Source organism: Patella vulgata, chromosome 1, assembly GCF_932274485.2.
Source record: "Patella vulgata chromosome 1, xgPatVulg1.2, whole genome shotgun sequence".
In the NCBI taxonomy this organism is placed as follows: Eukaryota; Metazoa; Mollusca; class Gastropoda; family Patellidae; genus Patella; species Patella vulgata.
Window position 1 is genome coordinate 51,395,157 of NC_065879.2, and position 23,484 is coordinate 51,418,640.

Genomic DNA, 23,484 nt, shown 5'->3' on the forward strand with positions numbered 1-23,484 from the left:
GATTATTGTTAATACTACAGCATTTTTTTAAAAAATGACAACTTCAGTGATTTCGGACATTTCGCATTGTCACAGAATGCCCAAAATAGCTTTAATCTCTAAGTCACACCCACTTTAACCGAAGAAATCGTATCGATCCGACATGTAGTTTCTGAGATACAATCAAATTGGAAAAAAAAAATAATAATAATAATAAGAACTAGATCTTCCACTGTCCCATGCAGATATGAAAGCTTTCATATTCATCGTCACGTGACATGGATTATATCAAGTATCTTAAAAGAAAAAAGAACAACAAAAAATAATTATCAAAATCAGTGAAAAAGTCGCAAAGTTACAAGTCTAAATATAGTGAGAAACATTGCACCCAGGCAACAAAATAATCTGAAAACTAAAGGGAAATAACTGAGACTTGGCTTGCTGTAATCGGAATGACTTTCCGTTCCAGAAGTTTCAGAAAAATGGATCAAGCCGTTTAAAAACGGGACGGATGAGAACATGAAACGAAAATGGCGGGAAAGAATTAAAAAGGGGCAGGAAAATATCAAAAAAATAAATGAAATAACTTTGAACGGAACTAACATTTTTTGAATCAGATTGACCTTAGCTGTTCGAATATTTAGGTTAAATTTGTAAATTTTGAAAATTAAAGGCATAAATTGTCCAGCAAACAACTATGTCGGCATGTAAAAGGTCAATAGGGAAATACGAAATTTTGAAAATTTTCAAACACCAAAAAATTGATCTTGATCTCGAGCTATCCTGAAATGCATTAATTTCAGAAATAAGAGACGCATTGAACATATTACGGCCTATTGTGTTTATTTTCACGTCTCTTTAAGTGGATTTTTCACTGTTCTTCATATTCAATTCCAAATGGAGACCATCAGTTGACCGAAAATCTTTTTTTTTTTTGCTAAAACTCTTTTTTTTAATCGGATCAAAATGGGAGTAAGGCACAAAGTCCGGGGTGGCAATGGGCGTATTATGTCCAAATTTCATGGTTTTTGGACAATCGGTGCCGGTGTCGTGGCGAAATTCCACTTTTTTCGCACTTATTGAAGCTGTAAATGGCGGAAAAACAAACGACATGAATGAATGCAGGTCACCTAGGTACCAACGTGAAAAGTTCCTCGCCGGAATTTGGTAGTCATGGTACCTTTGGTTCCAGCATGGCGCATGCGCGAAGTCAAAAGAAATTAAGGTCGAGCAAATTTTCGCGACCGGGGTTGATTTGCTCTGCCCAGGCAACGTTCCGTTGGTCCGATTGCCTTCAAATTTGCACGGGATGTACTTTGGGATTCAAGCTATCACATATTAAAAATAGAAGAGACTGGAATTCCGAGAACGTTGAAAATAAATTCGAAACCCAACCCCACCGATCAAAGTTTTTTTGCTTAAAAAAGTGCCGTATTTTATCGAATTTTTATTGTTCTTGATATCTGAGCATTTTCTCCTTTTAATATGTGATAAATATCATCGCGGCACAGCCAACCGCTAGAAATTCCAGAGATTTGGACCACCGGAAGGATGCCTCAGCAGTCAAAAAAGGTCAAAATAGGCGATTTCAGTTTTTTTTAGATACATCGTTGCGGTCATTTAAAAAAATTGTCTTTTAAGGATAATGTGTATAGTACTAATACCTATCACATACGGAAGAGGCAATAAAATCTCTTTGCATTTGCAATTTCAAATTTAATTAAAACCAATATCAAATTCCAAAAATCGTTTTTTTTAGCTAAAACTCTTTTTTTATTAATGGGATCAAAATGGGGGTGAAGCACAGAGTCCGGGGTGGTAATGGGCGTATTGTGTCCAAATTTTATGGTTTTCGTACAATCGGTGCCGGTGTCTTGGCGAAATTCCACTTTTTTCCCCTTATGGAAGCCGTAAATTGACTTAAAAAAAAAAACCGACCTGGAGCCGTGCCAAGAACAAACGACTTGAACACATGCAGGTATCACCTTGAAATTTTCTGGGTACCTAGGTACCAACGTGACAAGTTCCTCGCCGGAATTTGGTACTCATGGTACCTTTGGTTCCAGCGTAGCGCATGCACAAAGTCAAAACCAGCTAAACTCAAAGCAACCTTGTCGGCACGGAAAACATCAAAGGCGAAATTCGAATTTTTGAAATATTCAAATACCAAACATTCGACCATGAGCCAGGCTATCCCGAAATGTATTAATATCGGTAATAGGAGACAGATTCTTTAAGCCACGACCAATTGTGGATGTTTTCAAGCCCATTAATGTGGATTTTTCATTTTCAATTCAAAATGGCGTCCATCATTTGCCAGAAATCAAAATTCTAATTCCTACAATTTATGGGCTTTTCTTCAAGGATTCGGAAAATATAATTCCCTTGTCTGTAAGTAAAATATCAAAAAAGCCTTAGCGACATTTCACATTTCAAGATGGTGGCACTTCTGGAATGGGCTACAAACTCCATTTTCAGTGAACGAATCAGAAGTGTCGTAGCTAGTAAAGAAAAAAAATTTCAAGGCAATCTGACCTATATTTAGTCGATTTTCGGGAAATCTACAAACATTCCAAATTTTATGAAAATCGTACCAATATTAAAAGATAGGTTGCCAGGCAACGAAACATACGCCCACAGCAGCTAAATCGTCCGGGCAGTCAACAAGAGTTGTCGCATATTTTTACTTTTTTCGGTAATGAAACATTTATAATACACTAAAATCTGATTAAGAGCAACAACTCAGAAAACCATTAGAATTTGTTTGGTTTTTATATGCCCCATGCTAACGTTTTGTATACAAAACTTTTAATACTGTATCATGAATTTAGCTGTTCCAAGTCATAAAAATTCGTTGAAAATCAATATACTTGTTCGTGTCAAGATCTTAAACTCTGTGTATCAATCTGCATTCAATCGGATATTAACTTTGGCCTCTAGAGTGTACACAAGATTTTTCAAAGGGATCAAGGGCCATAACTTTGGCAGTAATTATCAGAAATCTTTGAAAATCAATAGGATTCTTCGCCTCGTGACCTCAAACACTGTGTATAAATTTAAAGTCAATCAGATATTAACTTTAGCCTTTAGAGCATCCACAAGGTTTTTTGAAGTGATCAAGGGCCATAACTCTGGCAGTAATTATCGAAAATCACTGAAAATGAATCGACTTCTTCGTCTCATGACCTTAAACACTGTGTATAAATTTAAAGTCAATCGGATATTAATTTTCGCCTCTAGAGCGTCCACAAGATTTTTTGAAGTGGTCAAGGGCCATAACTCTGGCAGTAATTATCAGAAATAGCTGAAAATCAATAGGCTTCTTCGTCTCATGACCTTAAACACTGTGTATAAATTTAAAGTAAATCGGATATTAACTTTGGCCTCTAGAGTGTCCACAAGATTCTTTGAAGTGATCAAGGGCCATAACTCTGGCAGTAATTATCAGAAATAGCTGAAAATCAATAGGCTTCTTCATCTCATGACCTTAAACACTGTGTATAAATTTAAAGTCAATCGGATATTAACTTTGGCCTCCAGAGCGTCCACAAGATTCTTTGAAGTGATCAAGGGCCATAACTCTGGCAGTAATTATCAGAAATAGCTGAAAATCAATAGGCTTCTTCGTCTCATGACCTTAAACACTGTGTATAAATTTAAAGTCAATCGGATATTAACTTTCGCCTCTAGAGCGTCCACAAGATTTTTTGAAGTGATCAAGGGCCACAACTCTGGCAGTAATTATCGGAAATCGCTGAAAATCAATAGGCTTCTTCGTCTCTTGACCTTAAACACTGTGTATAAATTTAAAGTCAATCGGATATTAACTTTTGCCTCTAGAGCGTCCACAAGATTTTTTGAAGTGATCAAGGGCCATAACTCTGGCAGTAATTATCGGAAATTGCTGAAAATCAATAGGCTTCTTCGTCTCATGACCTTAAACACTGTGTATAAATTTAAAGTCAATCGGATATTAACTTTGGCCTCTAGAGCGTCCACAAGATTTTTTGAAGTGATCAAGGGCCATAACTCTGGCAGTAATTATCGGAAACCGCTGAAAATCGATAGGCTTCTTCGTCTCTTGACCTTAAACACTGTGTACAAATTTAAAGTCAATCAGATATTAACTTTGGCCTCTAGAGCGTCCTCAAGATTTTTTGAAGTGGTCAAGGGCCATAACTCTGGCAGTAATTATCGGAAATCGCTGAAAATCAATAGGCTTCTTCGTCACATGACCTTAAACACTGTATATAAATTTAAAGTCAATCGGATATTAACTTCAAGGTTTTCGGACAATCGGTGGTCGGTGCCGGTTTCGCAGCGAAATTCCACTTTTTTCCCCTTATGGAAGCCGTAAATTGACTTAGAAAAAAAAACGACCTGGAAAGTGCCAGGAACAAACGACTTGAACGAATGCAGGTATCACCTTGAAATTTTCAGGGTACCTAGGTACCAGCATGAAAAGTTCCTCGCTGGAATTTGGTACACATGGTACGTTTGGTTCCAGTGTAGCGCATGCGCGAAGTCAAAACCAGCTAAACTCAAAGCAACCTTGTCGGCACGGAAAACATCAAAGGCGAAATTTGAATTTTTGAAATATTCAAATACCAAACATTCGACCATGAGCCAGGCTATCCTGAAATGTATTAATTTTGGTAATAGGAGACAGATTCTCTAAGTCACGACCAATTGTGTGGGTTTTCAAGCCCATTAATGTTGATTTTTCACTATTTTTCATTTTCAATTCAAAATGGCGTCCATCAGTTGGCCTAAATCAAAATTCTACTGCCTACATTTTATGGGCTTTCCTTCAAGGATTTGGAAAATATAATTCCCTTGTCTGTAAGTAAAATATCAAAAAAGCCTTAGCGATATTTCACATTTCAAGATGGTGGCACTTCCGGTTTGGGCTACAAACTCTATTTTTTGTGTACGAATCAGTAATTACTTGTCTAGTATCGAAAAAAAAAATTAGGTCATTCTGACCTATATTTCGATGATTTTTTTAAAAATTTTGATCCTTAATTTCATTTAGGGGAGATAATTTAGCAAATTTCTAATCATATTTTTGAAGTCGCATTGGTAAGATCTACTTACATGCTAAATATTATGAAAATCGTACTACTATTAAAACAAGCCAACAGTGAGGCTGATGTCCCCCGCCGAAATCCGCAAATAAATAGATGCCACATATTAATTAATCGCACATCTATTTTTTTCAAAAGTATCGAGCAATCAAACTGATTATCAACTATACACTAAATTTCATCACTCTCTATCAGACAGAATCAAAGTTATATTGTCCCAAAGCATCGACCAAGGAAATTGCTTATCTCTGCTTAGCTTGAGATCGATATGTTAATCATTGAACTCAGTCAAGACGAACATCTACATCAAGTTTAAACATTCTACCTCAATTAGAAGCAGTGTGAACATTTTAGCTCAATTAGAAGGAGAGTTATTGTGTTCCGAAGTCTCGGCCAATCAAATTGCTTATCGCTCTGCTTACCCTGAGCAGAAAATGCTCATCATCGAACTTAGTCAAGGTACTGATGTAATAAAACTATACACCAAGTTTCATCACTCTCACTTAATTAGAACTAAAGTTATCGTGTCCCAAAGCATCAACCAATCAAATTGCTTATCTCTGCTTACACTAAGCAGAAAATGCTCATCTTCGAACTCCATCAAAGCATTGACCTAATATACACCCACACCAAGTTTGAACATTCTAGGTCAATTAGAAGGAGAGTTATTGTGTCCCAAAAAGTGTGACGGACAGACAGACGGACGGACAGGCAGGCGGACAGACAGACAGACGGACGAACCCATTTTAATAGTCCCCTGCTTTCTTCAAAAGGCGGGGGACAACTAAAGTTATCGTGTCCCAAAGCATCAACCAATCAAATTGCTTATCTCTGCTTACCCTAAGCGGAAAATGCTCATCTTCGAACTCCATCAAGGCATTGACCTAATCAACACATACACCAAGTTTGAACATTCTAGCTCAATTAAAAGTTATCGTGTCCCAAAGCATCAACCAATCAAATTGCTTATCTCTGCTTACCCTAAGCGGAAAATGCTCATCTTCGAACTCCATCAAGGCATTGACCTAATCAACACATACACCAAGTTTGAACATTCTAGCTCAATTAGGAAGAGAGTTATTGTGTCCCAAAAAGTGTGACGGACAGACAGACGGACAGACAGACAGACGGACGAACCCATTTTAATAGTCCCCTGTTTTCTTCGAAAGGCGGGGGACAAAAATTGTCAAGTTGGTTTCAACTTCCGGTTCGAAATCACAGCGACGAATTTTCGAAATTCGAAAATCTGAATCTGCAGATTTGAAGTAATTGTCTCAAGGTACTCAAAGAAAAAAGATTTAGTAAAATAGGTCAAATAGTCACAAAGTTACAGCATTGTAGGTCACATGCATTCGTTCGTAAAATTCTGTGATTTCGGATTCGTAAAACGTTTTGAAAATATATTTAAGCAAAAGCTGCCACCCAATTTTGGGGGGTAGGTCAAAGTTTCAGAAAGATCCTATGGTTAGATTCTGAGAAATCCGATTTGCAGAAAGTACACAAAAAAAAAAAAAAATAATAATAATCTTAACAAAAACAATAAGCTTTCATATGAAATATGAAAGCTTAATAATAATAATAAAAATAATCTTAACAAAAACAATAAACTTTCATATGAAAGTGTGAAACCCTAATAAGCTATTTACAACCCATCCACCGTCTTCATATTTCAAAATATTTCATCGTAACTTTCATAACCTCGTAGCAATAACCAATACAAAGAGAATGTATGTTAAAATTAGTTTGTAATATCAGCAGTTGCCGAGAAATAGGCAATTTTGCAGGAGTCACATTTCGTGTTATTTTGCCTGTACAAGAATCAATTATTATCCAATTTTCAATTTTCTTTCACCATTTGATGCCGAATGCCACGTTTGACTAGATTAAACCATTTTAACACCTTTACTGTCGCCAGAAGTGACGTCATTTGGGCAAAAACTGAATTTTAGCCTTCAAAACCGATATTTTTTTCAAATGGGTCGTATATGTTATTTGTTGAAAAGTATGATATTTAATTTCAATCAACAAATAAAATGAACCGATACGACCATACAGATACCACAAAATGGGTTCTAACTTGTAAGGTTTCAGAGAAATAGACGATTTTCTACTAGTCACTTTTCAAGGTTTTTGGTCTACAACAGTGTCAATTATTATTCGATTTTCATAAAATTTCCACCATGTGATGCCTTATGCCATTTCTGATTTCATAAAACTAATTTAACATTTTCATTCTCACCGAAAGTAATGCAATTTTAGCAAAAACTGTATTTTTAGCCTTCAAAACAAATATTTTTTTGAAGTGAGTTATATTTAGTATTCATTTAACATTATGATATTTCATTCCAATGGTAGATTGGATCAATACGATCATAAATATGTCAAAAAATACCTTCTAGCATCTTCTCTTGCAAAGAAATAACCAATTTCGTCAGGATCACTTTTTAAGACTTTTCGCATTTTTATTACAGTTTATGGGTTCTAAATTTATTATTTATTGCCTGATTTGTTTAAAACAAAAGCTCATATACTCCTTGGTGCAAATTCTCAACTTGTTTCTACCTATAATGTTTTCTGTCGGTACCGGAAGTGACATCATTTTGCCTAAAATTTAAATTTTGATGGGTCGGAAGGGTCTTTTTCCTAAGAAAAAATCTTATTTTTCTACAAATCTTATCAATGAAGTTGAATGCTCCTACTACAGGTGCAAAATATGTTGGGCTTAGTTTTGGGGGTTTTTTTATAGCGGTTTTGTATGTGTGCCATTTTGATTTAAGGGTGAAAAATAGGAGTAAAAATCAGGTATTTACAACCCATTCATCGTCTTCATATTTTGAATTATTTCTACGCAACTTTCATAATTTTGTAGCATTAATCCATACGAGGACAATGTATGTCAAAATTAGATTGTAATATGCGCAGTTGCCGAGAAATAGGCAATTTTGCATGCATCATTTTTCATGTTATTTTGAATGTAAAAAAGTAAATTATCGTTCGATTTTCAATTTTTGTTACCATGTGATGCCTCATGCCACCTTTGACTAGGCCAATCCAATTTAACATTTTCACTGTGACTGAAAATGACGCCATTTGGACAAAAACTGTTTTTTTAGCCCTCGAAACAGATATCTTATTCAAATGAGTCTGATTTGTAATGTTTTTAAAATTATGATATTTGATCCCAATCAACAAATAGAATAAACCCATACGACCATACAGATATCACAAAATGGTTTCTAACTTGTTTGGTTGCAGAGAAATTGACGATATTCTACAAGTCATTTTTCAAGGTTTTGGTCTTTAAAAGTGTCTTATGCCATTTATAATTTCATAGAATTAATTTAACAATTTTATTATCACCGGAAGTAATGTAATTTTGGCAAAAACTGTATTATTAGCCTTCAAAACAAAAATTGAAGTGAGTTATATCATTCGTTTAACATTATGATATTTGATTCCAATGGACATATAGAATAGATCAATCCGATCATATAGATGTCTAAAAATTCCTTCTAGCATTTTCCCTTGTCGAGAAATTTCCCATTAAAAAGTCAGCTAACATTTGTTAGTAACAAATTTTGTCAGGATCACTTTTTTGACATATGTAACACATGGTAACAAATGTATAAATGAAATTGATATTGCTAGGCCAGACATTTTTAATTTCATGGTTTACGGATTTTTTGGCAGCACTTTAGGTTGGGTAGGTCAAAATAAAAATAAAAATAAATTTAAACATTAGATTTTTTTTTCAGCACAGGGTTATCATATTGGTTGGGTAGGTTCGGTTTAAAAAAAAAAAAAAAAAAAAAAAAAAACACAAAATATTAGATGTTTACTTTAACAGGGTTATTGTTAGAGTGTGACAATATATTATGTATCACTGTTAACCAGTATAAGGTGTCACAAACTAGCCATTTTAATTGACAAGTAATTTAAATCTTTAATATTAGAGGCATTAAGTGTTGACAGATTATAAAAATAGTTTCTACTGTAGCCCCAATAATTAATGAAAGATTTTAATGTCCCGAGTCTCTGTGAAAAACAGAGTTCTTCGAGAAGCTTTAGAAATTCAAAAACATAAGCCAAAATTAAACAGAGACTTGGGACATTATCTTCCAAATCTTTGGGTGGATTTACCAAACAATCAGTGAACACTAATAACTTTAATCAGTGAATGGTTTTCTTTCTTTTTAAGTGTTATTAATTAAGTGTAGATTGTGGTTTCTAATCATAGTAGGGTTTCCAATCATTGTTTATTTAGTTATTGTACCATATTTTGTTATTAATCATTTAGCTTGACAACGATTAGGGCTGTGTCGATACAGTTCATTTTCGATACAATACGTATTGACGATACGGAAAACCGATCATACGTATCGCGATATGGTGAAATCACTAATTATGCCCAAAATAATCTCAAACTACATTCTGTTTCAAGACATTTGAGATGAGTAAGCAAGCATCAGGGTTCTTAATCTATTTTGAAACAAACGGCCAGAATAATGTTGGGTCAATTGAGATCCCGTAGGAAATGGGTTAATTATACGAGTCTATTCCCTTTGATATAACTAGACTTCAACAAAAATAATTCTTGGTAATTTATGGAGAATGCCGTATGTATGTGATTACCACAAAAATAACGATAGAGGTACACCTTTTGAAAATTTTCCATATTTAATTCACGTACCAACTTGAAGTTCACGTCTGTAATATTCCAGAATAAATTACCATCTTCGTTTATTCGATGAAGCGTTCGCATTTCGTAAGTCGATGATCTAAAATATTAGTATGTTTCTACTATTGCCAGTATCAGAAAATGCCGTACATGTAGCCAAAATTAGGCTAATACGGCACCATGGCATTTCTTCATAACACAATTTGTAGTTTTCTGTCTATCACGCAACAAGTCACGTAACTTGCAAAAGTTTTTATTCATTCGCCAATGATAGACACACGGTACAATTGTCACGTGACAACCATACTTAAAATTGCTTTTAAAAAAAATTCCGCGCGATTATGATATAGCCTTCAATAAAAACGACAATATTTTTAAATTTAAGCCTTTGTCAGAATGTGTATAAAATAAAAAAAAATCATAACGGTAAGCGCTATTTAGAACTGGTTTATTGACCTAATTCGCCACCGATATGTCACCTGCCATTGAAATTCAGCATTGGAGATGCCATCAGGAAAATATATTATTAAATGATTGTTTCTCGGTGTATTCGGTGTTCTATCAGGGGATTATATTCAATGAAGATTTAAATTTACCTAACAATTGGTCAATGAATCCATCAATATATGATCCAGTTATTATTATAATATCTATCGGTACCTGGAATTCATACGCGGCATGGAAGACGCTCGATTGGCAAACCATGCCGAGATCGTCTTCTTTCGTCACGTAGGTTTCAATTCATGGTCTTTCTTAACTGAATAATTTTTTCAACGATACGGCCATATTATGTATCGATATAAATATCGCTGGAACGTATCGATACATATCGGTTTTTCGATATAAAGACACAGCCCTAACAACGATACCTGTATGTGTATCGAAACATAGCTTGTTAATAAATTCAGAAGTAGTATATCCATATACATGTAAGTGCGTATAGTGTCCGATGAATTTATTTTCACAAATGATCTTTGATTAATTCCCATTTCTTGCCCCAAGTTGAGGCACAGATATCCCGCCATTTTGAATGACAGTTCTCGTGGGATAGCTTCATTTCTCGTGAAATAACGCTCTCGCTCATGTTGTCTTATTGCACAGCACGCGATGTTTCCTAGTAAATACGGTATACATTGAAGCCAATGAAGGGTTCATCAAAATGAAAATTGATAAACATTAATAAAAAAAAATATGACAACAACCAAAGATTTTATTTCGTGTATGGGTCGGAAATAAAATAAAATTAAATTCTCAAGTTACATATTTATTTTGTTATCGGGAGGTTCATTTTTCAGTCGGCGGGTCCGTAAAACGAAAAATCAAAAAAGTGTCGCCCTAGGTAACTGACACCGGAAGTGACATAAGTTCAAGGGTAACGTGGCACCAGTGAAACCCGTCATTACTGCATCGCAGTTCTAGTGTCAGTTTGTTTTCTATCAATTTACAAAAGATTCTAAGTCGATGGGATATATACTTTTCCAAATATTCAGTCTCAAAATTCAATGCACACTCAAAAAGTACAAAATATAACCATTTTCACCTTAAATTTTGGCCATGTGGGACAGAGGGTAAAATTCTGAAAAAGTTTGATAATAAAACTTCAAATACCCTACTATAACATACATTAAAGTCCATCTTGTGTATTTGATGGTTTATATTTTTAATTGGGACTTGAAATCTGTGCGGTGATGAAGTTTTTATGGCTGTTATCCAAATTGTTGACTTTTCACGTTGATTTTAAAATAACTTCTAAATGACCTATATATACTACTCAAACATGTCTATTTAGAAATTAGAGTGACTTTTTTTTGCGTAAATTACAAATATGTAATCAATTTGGATGTACATTACATTGTTCCAATTTTATTTTGCCTCCAAAATGAACTATTCACTTTTATTTTCAGGATTTCCACAGCCTCTGGCAAAGTCACTATTGTATACACAAACTCCAAAATTGGCATACATGTAGTTAATGTCAGTTTGTCTTATATCAATTTACAAAAGATTCTGAGTCGATGGGATATATACTTTTCCAAATATTCAGTCTCGAAATTCATTGCACACTGAAAACCTACAAAATATTGTCATTTTCACCTTAAATTTTGTCCATGTGGGACAGAGGTTAAAATTCTGAAAAAGTTTGATAATAAAACTTCAAATACCCTACTATAACATATATTAAAGTCCATCATGTGCATTTGATGGCTTATATTTTTAATTGGCACTTGAAATCTGTGCGGTGATGGAAGCTTTAATGGCTGTTATCCAAATTGTTGACTTTTCACATTGATTTTAAAATAACTTCACATGTCTACTTAGAGTGACTTTTTACCTAGATTACAAATATGTAATCATTTTGGATGTACATCGTATTGTTCAAATTTTATTTGCCTACAAAATGAGAACAAAATGGTTAATACGCTTCACGAATTGGAATAATGGGTTTTGACGATCAGATTGAAATTATTTCTGAAAGACTTACACCCCTTATATTTGTCATTTTAGATCAACTCTTAACATAGAACAAGAATAAAGACTCTTTTGGGATCCAGGGAGTATCGTTTCAATTTAGTTTTGCTTTAAAAACAGGCGAAAACGTGGTTTGTCTGCTTAGAAAGTTGAAGTAGGCTACGACCTTATGTAGTTTCACTATCTCTAGACGCCTCAAAACTAGGGGCCGCAATACTTAACGCACCGTCTTGAAACTATGTTTACAAGTTTCTCATTATACCCTAAGGATGTTCCCTATTGTTTTTGGTGCGTGCCAGACCCCCAGGGGCAGAGAGTCACGCTCAATTTTTGCATGTGTCAGTTTGTCGCCTACAAGCCACGATTCTTAATGGATTGTCTTGAAGTTGTGCATACTTATTCATTTTCCCCTAAGAATGATCGCTATTGTTTTTTGTGCTTGACCAACCCCCAGGGACAGAGCCACGTCTACTATTTTTTCTTTGTGTGTCTGAGTGTTTTGATCTTCTTGAAAACTTTTCATACTTATTCCTTATACCTTTAGGATGACCACTATTATTTTTGGTGCATCTCCGACCCCCAGGGGCATAGCAACGCCATTTTTTAAATGTTTATCGCCTAGGCCTAGGGGCCGCAATTCTGAATGGATCATCCTGGAGTGTGACAGGGGTCGGGCATGCACCAAAAGTTCAGAATTGCAACCTGTAGACGATAAGACTGAAATCTGATGTTGCTGTGCCCCTGGGGGCCGAGCATGCACCAAAATGGGTGTGGCTCTGACCCGGGTTGGGCAAGCACCAAAAACAATAGGAAACATCCTTAGGGTATAGGGAATAGGTATGCAAAGTTTCAAGACCATGCGTTAAGAATTGCGGCCTGTAGTTGTCAAGTGTTCAGTGATAGTGTAAAAATAAAAACATTACTGTACTTTAACTTTCTAAGCAGACAAAACAAGTTTTCCCCTGTGTTTGAAAGCAAGATTAAATTGAAACGATATACTCCCTGTAGCCAAGTGAGTCTATATTCTTATTCTACTTTATAAGTTGCTCTAAAATGACAAATATGAGGGGCCTAAGTCTTTCAGAAGTAATTTTAAGCCCAATATTCCAATTTGTAAAGCGGAATAACCATTTTCTTTCTCATTTGGGACGCCAAATAAAAATTAGAACAATACAATGTAGATCCAAACTGATTGCATATTTGTAATCTACACTTACATTTACTCTAAATAGGCACGTTTGACGGGTATAGGTCAGTTAGACATAATTTAAAATCAATGTGAAAAGTCAACAATTTTGATGATAGCCATTAAAACTTCATCACCGCACAGATTTCAAGTGCCAATTAAAAATATAAGCCCTCAAATATACAAGAAAGAACATAAATGTATGTTATAGTAGGGTAATTGAAGTTTCATTCTCAAACTTTTTCAGAATTTTAACCTCTGTCCCACATGGGCAAAATTGAAGGTGAAAATGGGTGTATTTTGTACATTTTCAGTGTGCATTGAATTTCGAGACTGAATTGGAAAAGTATATATCCCATCGACTCAGAATGTTTTCTAAATTGATAAAAGACAAACTGATATTAACTATGCCAATTTTGGAGGTTGTGTATGCAATAGTGACTTTGCCAGTGAATAGTTCATTTGTTCCACATTTTGCCACCTGGTGGCACAAACTGTGAGAATCGCACATTGCGTGTGATGCTAAATTCACAATCTACACCAAAATTGTCCTTTAAACTCACATTTCTGATAGGAGTAGAACTCTCTAATTTTGTAATCTAAGACAACTTCTTATTGGTGCCAGTCATTATCACATATGTGAGAGCTGGTTAAACACATTCCAAATATAATTATTTTAACACAAAGATCTTTGCTACGATAGCTGATTAATACAGGTTTCCGGAATCGGAAGAGACGAACGCCAAAGGAAAACGTGAGTCATCTCTATATATACCTGACTGATGTGACGAGTGATAACAGATACACAGCCGAATTTCTGCTCACTAATAATTCCTTTGAAGACCAAAAGTTGTTATATGGGACTGTAAGAGGATACCTGAAAATTCAATAAAGTAATTGAATGTCATTAGATGAGAGAACAGAAGAAAAATAGAAATAGTTCGTACATTCCCTTGTTTATATTCATTCTATACCTTATAAAAACATGGTAATGCACAGACTTTTTCTGTTTTTCTTTCGTGTTCTCTTATCTAGTGGCAGTCAATTCTTTTTATGAATTGTCAGATATCCTCTCACAGTCTCACACAACAACAACTGTTATCACTCGTCACTGTTATATAGAGGTATGGCTCGTGTTTTCCTTTGGCGTTAGTCAAATCCGATTCAGGAAACCTGTATTACTCAGCTATCGTAGCAATGATCTCTGAGATAAAATTATATTTGGAACGTGTTTAATTAGTTCTATCACATATATGATAATGACTGACACCAATATTGTCCTTTAAAGCACCCTAAAACCTGAAAAAAACCAGCGCCTGCCAGGCAGGATACGCCCACATTTTCGAGAGATGGATAGAGAACAAGCTAAGAAGAAAGTGATTTTTCCTACAATCAAGGGCCATAATTCAGGAAATTACAATTCGATATGCGCAAATATCGAAAGGAACCGAGATCTTTGTGTTATAAACTTACATTTCAAGTTTCAACAAAATCGGATAAAAATTGTGACTTCTATAGGGTCCACAACTTTGATATACCCTATTTTTACGCTATTTGAGAACGAAGGGCGGCCATTTTATCTGTCAGTTTTGGGCCGATTTTCACAAAATTCGAACTCAGTCGTGCTTAGGGTGTAACGGTGATATAATAATACGTTTTTTTAAATCGGATAAAAATTATGACCTCTATAGGGTCCACAATCTAAAAATGTGATTTTTCATACAATCAGGGGCCATAATTCAGGAAGTTACGGTCCGATATGCGCGAATATCGAAACGAACCAAGATCTTTGTGTTATAAACTTACATTTCAAGTTTCAACAAAATCGGATTAAAATTGTGACCTCCATAGGGTCCACAACCATGATATACCATATTTTTACGCTATTTGAGAACGAAGGGCGACCATTTTGTCTGTCAGTTTTGGGCCGATTTTCACGAAATTCGAACTCAGCTGTCCTTAGGGTCTAACAGTGATATAATAATACGTTTTTTTAAATCCGATAAAAATTATGACCTCTATAGGGTCAACAAGCTAAAAACGCATGTTTTCGTACAATCAGGGGCCATAATTCAGGAAGTTACGGTCCGATATGCGCAAATATCAAAAGGATCCGAGATCTTTGGGTTATAAACTTACATTTCAAGTTTCAACAAAATCGGATAAAAATTGTGACCTCTATAGTGTCCACAACCTTGATATACCATATTTTTACGCTACTTGAGAACGAACGGCGGCCATTTTGTCTATCAATTTTGGGCCGATTTTCACGAAATTCGAACTCAGCCATCCTTAGGGTGTAACGGTGATATAATAATACGGTTTTTTAAATCGGATAAAAATTATGACCTCTATAGGGTTCACAAGCTAAAAACGCAATTATTCGTACAATCAGGGGCCATAATTCAGGAAGTTACGGTCTGATATGCGCAAATATCGAAAGGAACCGAGATCTTTGGGTTATAAACTTACATTTCAAGTTTCAACAAAATTGGATAAAAATTGTGACCTCTATAGGGTCCACAACCTTGATATACCATATTTTTAGGGTGTAACGGTGATATAATAATACGGTTTTTTAAATCGGATAAAAATTATGACCTCTATAGGGTCCACAAGCTAAAAACGCGATTTTTCGTACAATCAGGGGCCATAATTCAGGAAGTTACGGTCCGATATGCGCGAATATCGAAAAGAATCGAGATCTTTGGGTTATAAACTTACATTTCAATTTTCAACAAAATCGGATAAAAATTGTGACCTCTATAGGGTCCACAACCTTGATATACCATATTTTTACGCTATTTGAGATGAACAGTGGCCATTTTGTCTGTCAATTTTGGGCCAATTTTCACGAAATTCGAACTCAGCCATCCTTAGGGTGTAACGGTGATATAATAATACAGTTTTTTAAATCGGATAAAAATTATGACCTCTATAGGGTCCACAAGGTAAAAACGCGATTTTTCGTACAATCAGGGCCCATAATTCAGGAAGTTACAGTCCGATATGCGCGAATATCGAAAGGAACCAAGATCTTTGGGTTATAAACTTACATTTCAAGTTTCAAAAAAATCAGATAAAAATTGTGACCTCTATAGGGTCCACAAGCTAAAATTGTGATTTTTCGTACAATCAGGGGCCATAATCCATGAAGTTTCGATCCGATACATGCCAATATTGAAAGCAGCCGAGATCTTTTGGGGATAAACCTATATTTCAAGTTTCGTCAAAATCGGATAAGAATTGTGACCTGTAGAGAGTCCACAAACAATTGTGGACGGACGGACAGGGGCGACGGCATAATATTATATAATTACTGAATTTATGATCCGTTTCAGTACCCTAATTTCAAATGGCCATATCTCAGAGAATTTTCGGCCTAGAGAGGTATAATTTTGGATTTGTTAGCTTAAGTCCATGTACTGTAACATATATTTTTTATAATTTTTTTGGAGGGGGTCATGTTCCCAACTTTCCGAAATTTGGTCCACTTGGCATGGAATGACCCAGTCAAGACATTCACTATTCACTTAATGAGCATCTACGGCACAACAAGTTTGAACATTCTACCTCAGATTCTTGACCAGCTAAATTGCCTAAACTAACCTCAATCTACAGCAGAGTTATAAGTAGAACTGGCTACTTTCTAGAAACAAGATGATGACTCAGTACCATACTAAATCAATTTGTTTCTGTGGAAACACAAATATAATTTAAATGAGAAATTTGTAAAGGGGCAACTACTTTGATAGGTTTATGTGTGTACTAAATTTTACAAAGATATCTGGAGTAATTCCCAGATGAATGAAAAGAAGGGGCCTCTTTCAATAAGACTGACTCACCAGAGGCAACAGCTATGAAAAGGTGCACAAAAATCTTCATTTTCAATAAGGAAGTTACACCACTATTATAATATAATATTGATCTCCTCAAGCTAACAAGGAAGTTGTTTCAATTTCTTCACGTCAAAACTGTAATGAACAAACAAATTAGTGTATTAACGACTCACCCATTTTAATGTGTGTGTGTGTGTGTGGGTGTGCGTTTGTTTCTGATGTATATAGAGGACACACATCTGAATACACACCTTCTAATCGTGGACCTGTGTCAAGCGAGGACGTCCTCGGTTGAACCAAGGACTTTTTGAACTAAATCTAGGACTATGACGATGTTCAGAAGCCCGGATTTAATATCACATTTGATTTTAAGGTCGATCTGAGATGTTCCGCATTAGGCGGTATTCTACAGTTAGGGTGTATCTTTCGTGTGTTTGATCTGAAAAGGGAAAAATATGATTCTGTGTATCAGGTCCGCAGTTAGTGTTTATTGGACAGCGAGTGTATCAAGTCCTCAGTTAACCGATGTCTACCATACACATCATATATGGTCACGTGAGAGTAATAAGCGGTTATTTCTGCCACATCTAAACTTACTAGCCGTTTTCAACCCGTACGATATTAAAAATCAAGTCATATAGTCATTATATATCATCTGACTGAAATTTCGAAATTTTTATCTGGCGCAACATAAGATTATTGGCGAAATAATAAGTATAAAATACACTAGGGACCGGGTATCATTCAGATTTGATGAAAAAAGGAAAGAAACTGAGCTTACCATCTATAATCTAATACACATATTCAGTTAATAGATTGCCATGACTGAGATCTCCCGACATGAATATTCACCCGATGATGTTGATTATTGGCGAAGGCACCCCAGAGCTTTACCGATTATTGGGAGCCATCCCCGATGATTCATTATCAGAAGTTTTGTTACCCATAGCCGAGGTATCAGTGCACATTCACCAGACCAACCCCGGTGATTAATAAGTTCTATTTCTCATGGAACTAATACTTCGTTTCTTTGGGCAAAAACATCTGGAGCCGCCAGGAGAAACAAATGAAATGAAATGGGGTTTAACGTCCTACTGTTAGCTCCGAACTGGGCTATTGAAGACGAGCATACACCATACAATGTGCTATCAGGGAAATTGTGCCCGGACAGCAGCACTACGGCCTACTCTTATGCCTGACAAGGACAGCTGTCTAGTCATTCGGATGAGACGGAAAACCGAGGTCCGATGTACACATTGACGTGCACGTAAAAGATCCCTTGACATTGTATTCGGGAGGAAGTGCCCCAAGATGTAACAATCTATTTTTAGAAACCATGTTTGTCACGTTACCCGAGGGAGGGTCAATTTCAGAATGGATTTGTCGTTACTTTCTGCCCATTTACCGTACATATGAAGCCAAAGTAAATTCGTTGATTATCCTCTGCCACATTATTTTCCTGGCGTTTGATTGCAGGGTTTGTTGTACCTTTAAACCTCTCAATGTTCCCCAAAACAATTGACTATTCGATTCAGAAATAATAAGTCAATCTAGCAGACAATACGTCTTCGGGCTGATGGCAAGTAATACCCTGACATCCTGCCCCATCCAGTATTTTTCTAGTAAGATTGGGCGTCTCTACTTTCCATATATACATGTAATAAATTTGCCTTACTTTTATTGGAAATAACTACCCTATAAATGCTTTTGTGAGAATATATCTTTAATATCTTAAAAGTTTATGTTAATATCTTAAAAGATTAAGTTTGAGTTGAAACTTGAAAATGTTGGTAGTTTTGTCAACCTAACTTTTCAAGATGTCAACTCGACTTTTCAAGATGTCAACTCGATGTCAACTTGACTTTTCAAGATGTCAACTTGACTTTCCAAGATGTCAACTTGACTTTCAAGACAAATTAGTTTTATCTAACCCTTTACCTTCAATCAAAGGGCGATTCTAACATGTAAAATGTTTCTTACAAGTCAAGTTAGTGCCTTGGAAATTCATGGTCAAATTTTGAAGATTCACGTTAGTGTCTTTAAAAGTTAGTGACAGCTTGTAAATAATTAAATGAGGATCCATTTTGGGGTTATCGTTTGTTGATTCTGAAATCATTCCTATGCAACAATTCGTAACAAAATACCAAGTTAGTACCAACTTTTCTGACATACTTTCTAACCATCATGTACCGACATCAACATATGGCCAAAAACCAACTTGCAACCAGCCATTAATATCAGACCACCAACCCACTTCCAATCGACCATTAACTTCGAATCAGCCACACTAGTGTTCAACAGCCCACCCAAGCAACCACCAACAACGACAGTAATAGTTAGCGACGAACCTACTTCATCAACAGATAAGGTCATTAAAATCAATGTTCCTAGTACCAACAACACAAATAACAAAAGGAAATGGGACAAAAAGCAATATTGTTTTTTTTGTGAAAAATCTTTTTCAAAACTTCCAAGACACTTGGTGCAAATGCATGGAGATGAAGATGAAGTTTCCAGGTATATCCAGGAAAGAGACCGTGACAAGAAATCCAAATTGCTCTGTAAAATAAGAAATCTGGGAAACCATAAGCACAACTGTCAGGTAATACGGAAGCATGAAGGGACATTGGTGGTATCATATAGACCAACTTATAATGTGGATCCTGATAGTTATGGCCCGTGCATATACTGTTATGGCTACTATCTACATGTACAGCGCAATCTATGGAAGCATAAATGTCCGTTTATGCCTCAAAAGCGAAAGAAAATGGACTCAACAGATGAAAATGAAATCGATGGCACAAAGAAAAAGAAATTCTCTGAATGAATGTGTTGGAAGAGTCAATGTTGGAAGAGTCAACTTTTGAAGCCCGCTTCTTCAGAAATAGAAGAAACATTACAAGAATTACTTTACCCCATGAAGTCTGATAACATCTCACGTATAGCTAAAAGTGATCACTTAATTTTAGAGCTTGCAAAGCGGGAATATCTCAAAAAGGGTCATAATAAGGAACAGCATAATTATATTAGAACAAAATTAAGAGAAATTGCTAAACTTCTGTACTTTCTAAGAAAAAACACCAACAATCTAACTGCTTGTTTAGATTTTTACATTAATCCCAAATATTTTAAGGATGTAATAAAAGCGGTTCATGATGTCGCAAAATTCGACAATACGACGCATACATTTGCAACTACATCTTGAGCATTAAAGCTAGGACACACTGTCAAGAAATGCGCTCTAATTGTTAAAGCTAAAGCCCTGATGGCGAATGATAAATATCGTGTAGAAGAATCTGAAAACTTTTATAAACTCTGTGAAATGAAGTGGGAAGTGAAAGTTTCATCGCACGCCCACAGAACACCGAGTGACCTTAAGCGCAATAATCCAGAAGTTTTGCCAACTTATGAAGATGTTGTGAGTCTGTCGAGATATCTTGAGAAAACTGGTCAAGAAAATGTTGAAATGTTACATGAGGAATCTTTTGATAAGCAGGCTTGGAAAATCCTGAACGAAGTAACCCTATGTCAAGTCATGATGTTCAATCGCCGCCGACAAGGAGAGATATCTAAAATGAAATTAGCAAACTTCAAAAAGAAGCACTTTGCCTGAATCACAGATCTTGATAATATTTCCGAATTGGAAAAAAATATTTGTAGGATATTTGAAGTAGTAGATATCGTCGGAAAGGGTGGACGAACAGTCCCCGTACTGCTAACACCACAAATGGTAGAACGCCTTGCGTTGCTTATTGAATTTAGAGAAGCTGTGGGAGTAACTGCAGAAAATACATACCTCTTTCCACGGCCACACTACAACAGTCTTGATTGTATCAGAGCCTCTGACTGTATGCGGAAGTTTTCAGAAGGAGTTACTAAAATCCCTGAAAATTTAAGATCAACAAAACTGAGAAAACAGGTGGCTACAGCATCACAGATGTTAGCCCTAAAGGAAAATGAATTAGAGCTACTAGCCAGTTATATGGGGCATGATATTAGGGTCCATAAAGAATACTACACGTTACCCGATGAAATGGCGCGTGTAGCAAAGCTTTCAAGACTCTTTCACGCGATGGACACAGGCCAGCTGACAAAAAATGCCGGTAAATCCTTAGATGAAATACCCCTTCGATGAACATGAAGATAGAGAGAGAGAGAGAGATGGGGTTTAACGTCCACTCGACACAAACTAGGTCATTTCGGGACTAACATATGGTTCAATTTTATTTCCATAATTCGCTTTCGCGCGTAGGGGTCTTTAGCAGTGGGAGGAAACCGGAGGACCCGGAGAAAACCCACGAGGTTGGACAGGCGACCCTACTCCTTGTCACGTACAACCGGGGATTCGAAACCACGCCAGTTGACTCAATGACAGACTTAATGATACAGCGCGCATGAGCTAACCACTAAGCCATCCAACCCCCCTGAACATGAAGAAGAAGTAGACATATGTAGTTCTTCTCCAGAAGAAGATGATGAAGCTCTACCAATTCAACACACTGAAAGGGCAAATAAAACCAGCCCTGCTGAGGTTAAGTCGGGTGTAGCGCAGACAAAAAGGTCATGGACAGAAGAGGAAACAATCGCCATTCTTTCCCTAAAAAGAAATCCTCCAATTTAGAATGCCCGGAAAGAAAGATATTGAAGATGTGCAGAAACGTCATCCGATACTGAAAAACATAAAGCTGGCGTAACATAAAAGATTACTGCAGAAATAACAGGAATAAAATCATAAGTAATCAACTATTGAAATATTAATAACATGCACAAGTTCAAGTACGGTAGTAATACGTGCTAAGCTTAGTTACAATTGATTATATTACTTCGTGAAATTTGGACTGCCTTAGTGATCTGACATTTTTCAAATTACCAAAGGACTGAGTATGAAAGACTAGGTTTTGTTATTTTAATAACAAAAACATTAACACATAATCCACACATATGGAAAATGCATCACTTTTTTTCCCAAATATTTTATTATTAGGTGGTTTTGTATGTATAATATTATACAATACTATGAACTATTGTTTCACACAATGCTCCCGAACGCAAAAAATATCGGCCCGTGTGCGCGAAAAAAAATTGCACGAGATGCACATGAAAAACCCAATATTCACGTGCAGCATTGTGTGTGAGCTCTTTAAAAGCATGTTTTCAACTTAATGTGCAGTACATGAACTGTGAAACGTCAATCTGTCGTAATTTGTTTTTGGATGTGTGAAGGAATCGAGCTAGAGATGCCGAGACTTACTGAAAATCAACGGAATGAAGCCATGGGAATGTCCAGGGCTGGCATGTCTACACGTGCTATTGCCATACACTTCAATTGTCATCAGTCCACTATTGTAAGGTTGATGGAACGTGTTCGAGTTACTGGATCAACATGTGACTGTCAACGTCCTGGTCCACAACGCATTACAACCCAGGCTCAAGACCGTTACATCCGGGTCACTCATCTGCGTGACAGATTCCGCCCAGCGACTCGAACAGGTGCAGCAGTCGTCGGAAGACAAGGACCAGTAAGTGCCAACACCGTAAGACGTCGTCTAAGAGAAGTAGGACTCCGTGCACGACGACCTTATGTTGGAGCTATCCTCAGAGATTATCACCGTCAGCGGTGTTTGTTATGGGCTCAAGGACACCAGACATGGAGAAGAGTAGACTGGCAAAGTGTGCTCTTCAGTAATGAGAGTCGCCTTCATCTTTATCATGCTGATGGCCGTCAACGTGTGTGGAGACGTTGCGGAACGTCTTGCAGACTGCTGCATCTTCGAAACGAATCGATGGGGTGGGGGAAGTGTAATGGTGTGGGGAGGCTTCACATTTCATCACCGGACCGCCCTACACATTTGCAGGGGTCGCGTTAATGCTGTAGCCCTTTCGTGATGATGTCTTGCAACCAATTGTTGTTCCGATGTTTCGAGCGCACCTACAACTTCAGCACTTCCAACAGGATAATGCACATCCGCATACCGCCCGTTTTAGTATGGACTACCTGGCTGCTAACAACATCAATGTCTTGGACTGGCCAGCCATGTCTCCGGACATGGCACCGATAGAACATGTCTGGGATGAGATTGGACGCCGTCTGTATCGGAGACCACAGATGCACACCATTGCAACCAATTGTTCTTCCGATGTTTCGAGCGCACCCACAACTTCAGCACTTCCAACAGGATAATGCACGTCCGCATACCGCCCGTTTTAGTATGGACTACCTGGCTGCTAACAACATCAATGTCTTGG

The 23,484-nt window shown here is 36.5% G+C and overlaps 1 protein-coding gene across 1 annotated transcript in view; it reads right to left on the minus strand.

Annotated features, from left to right (window-relative positions):
- LOC130010740 (uncharacterized) overlaps positions 1–23,484 on the minus strand; it is a 171,969-nt gene that overhangs the window by 137,002 nt on the left and 11,483 nt on the right. The window contains exon 2 of the mRNA XM_056098733.1: positions 17,245–17,373. Coding sequence (XP_055954708.1) covers positions 17,245–17,284 — 40 coding nt within the window. The 5' untranslated portion in view covers positions 17,285–17,373. The remainder of the gene's footprint in view (positions 1–17,244; positions 17,374–23,484) is intronic.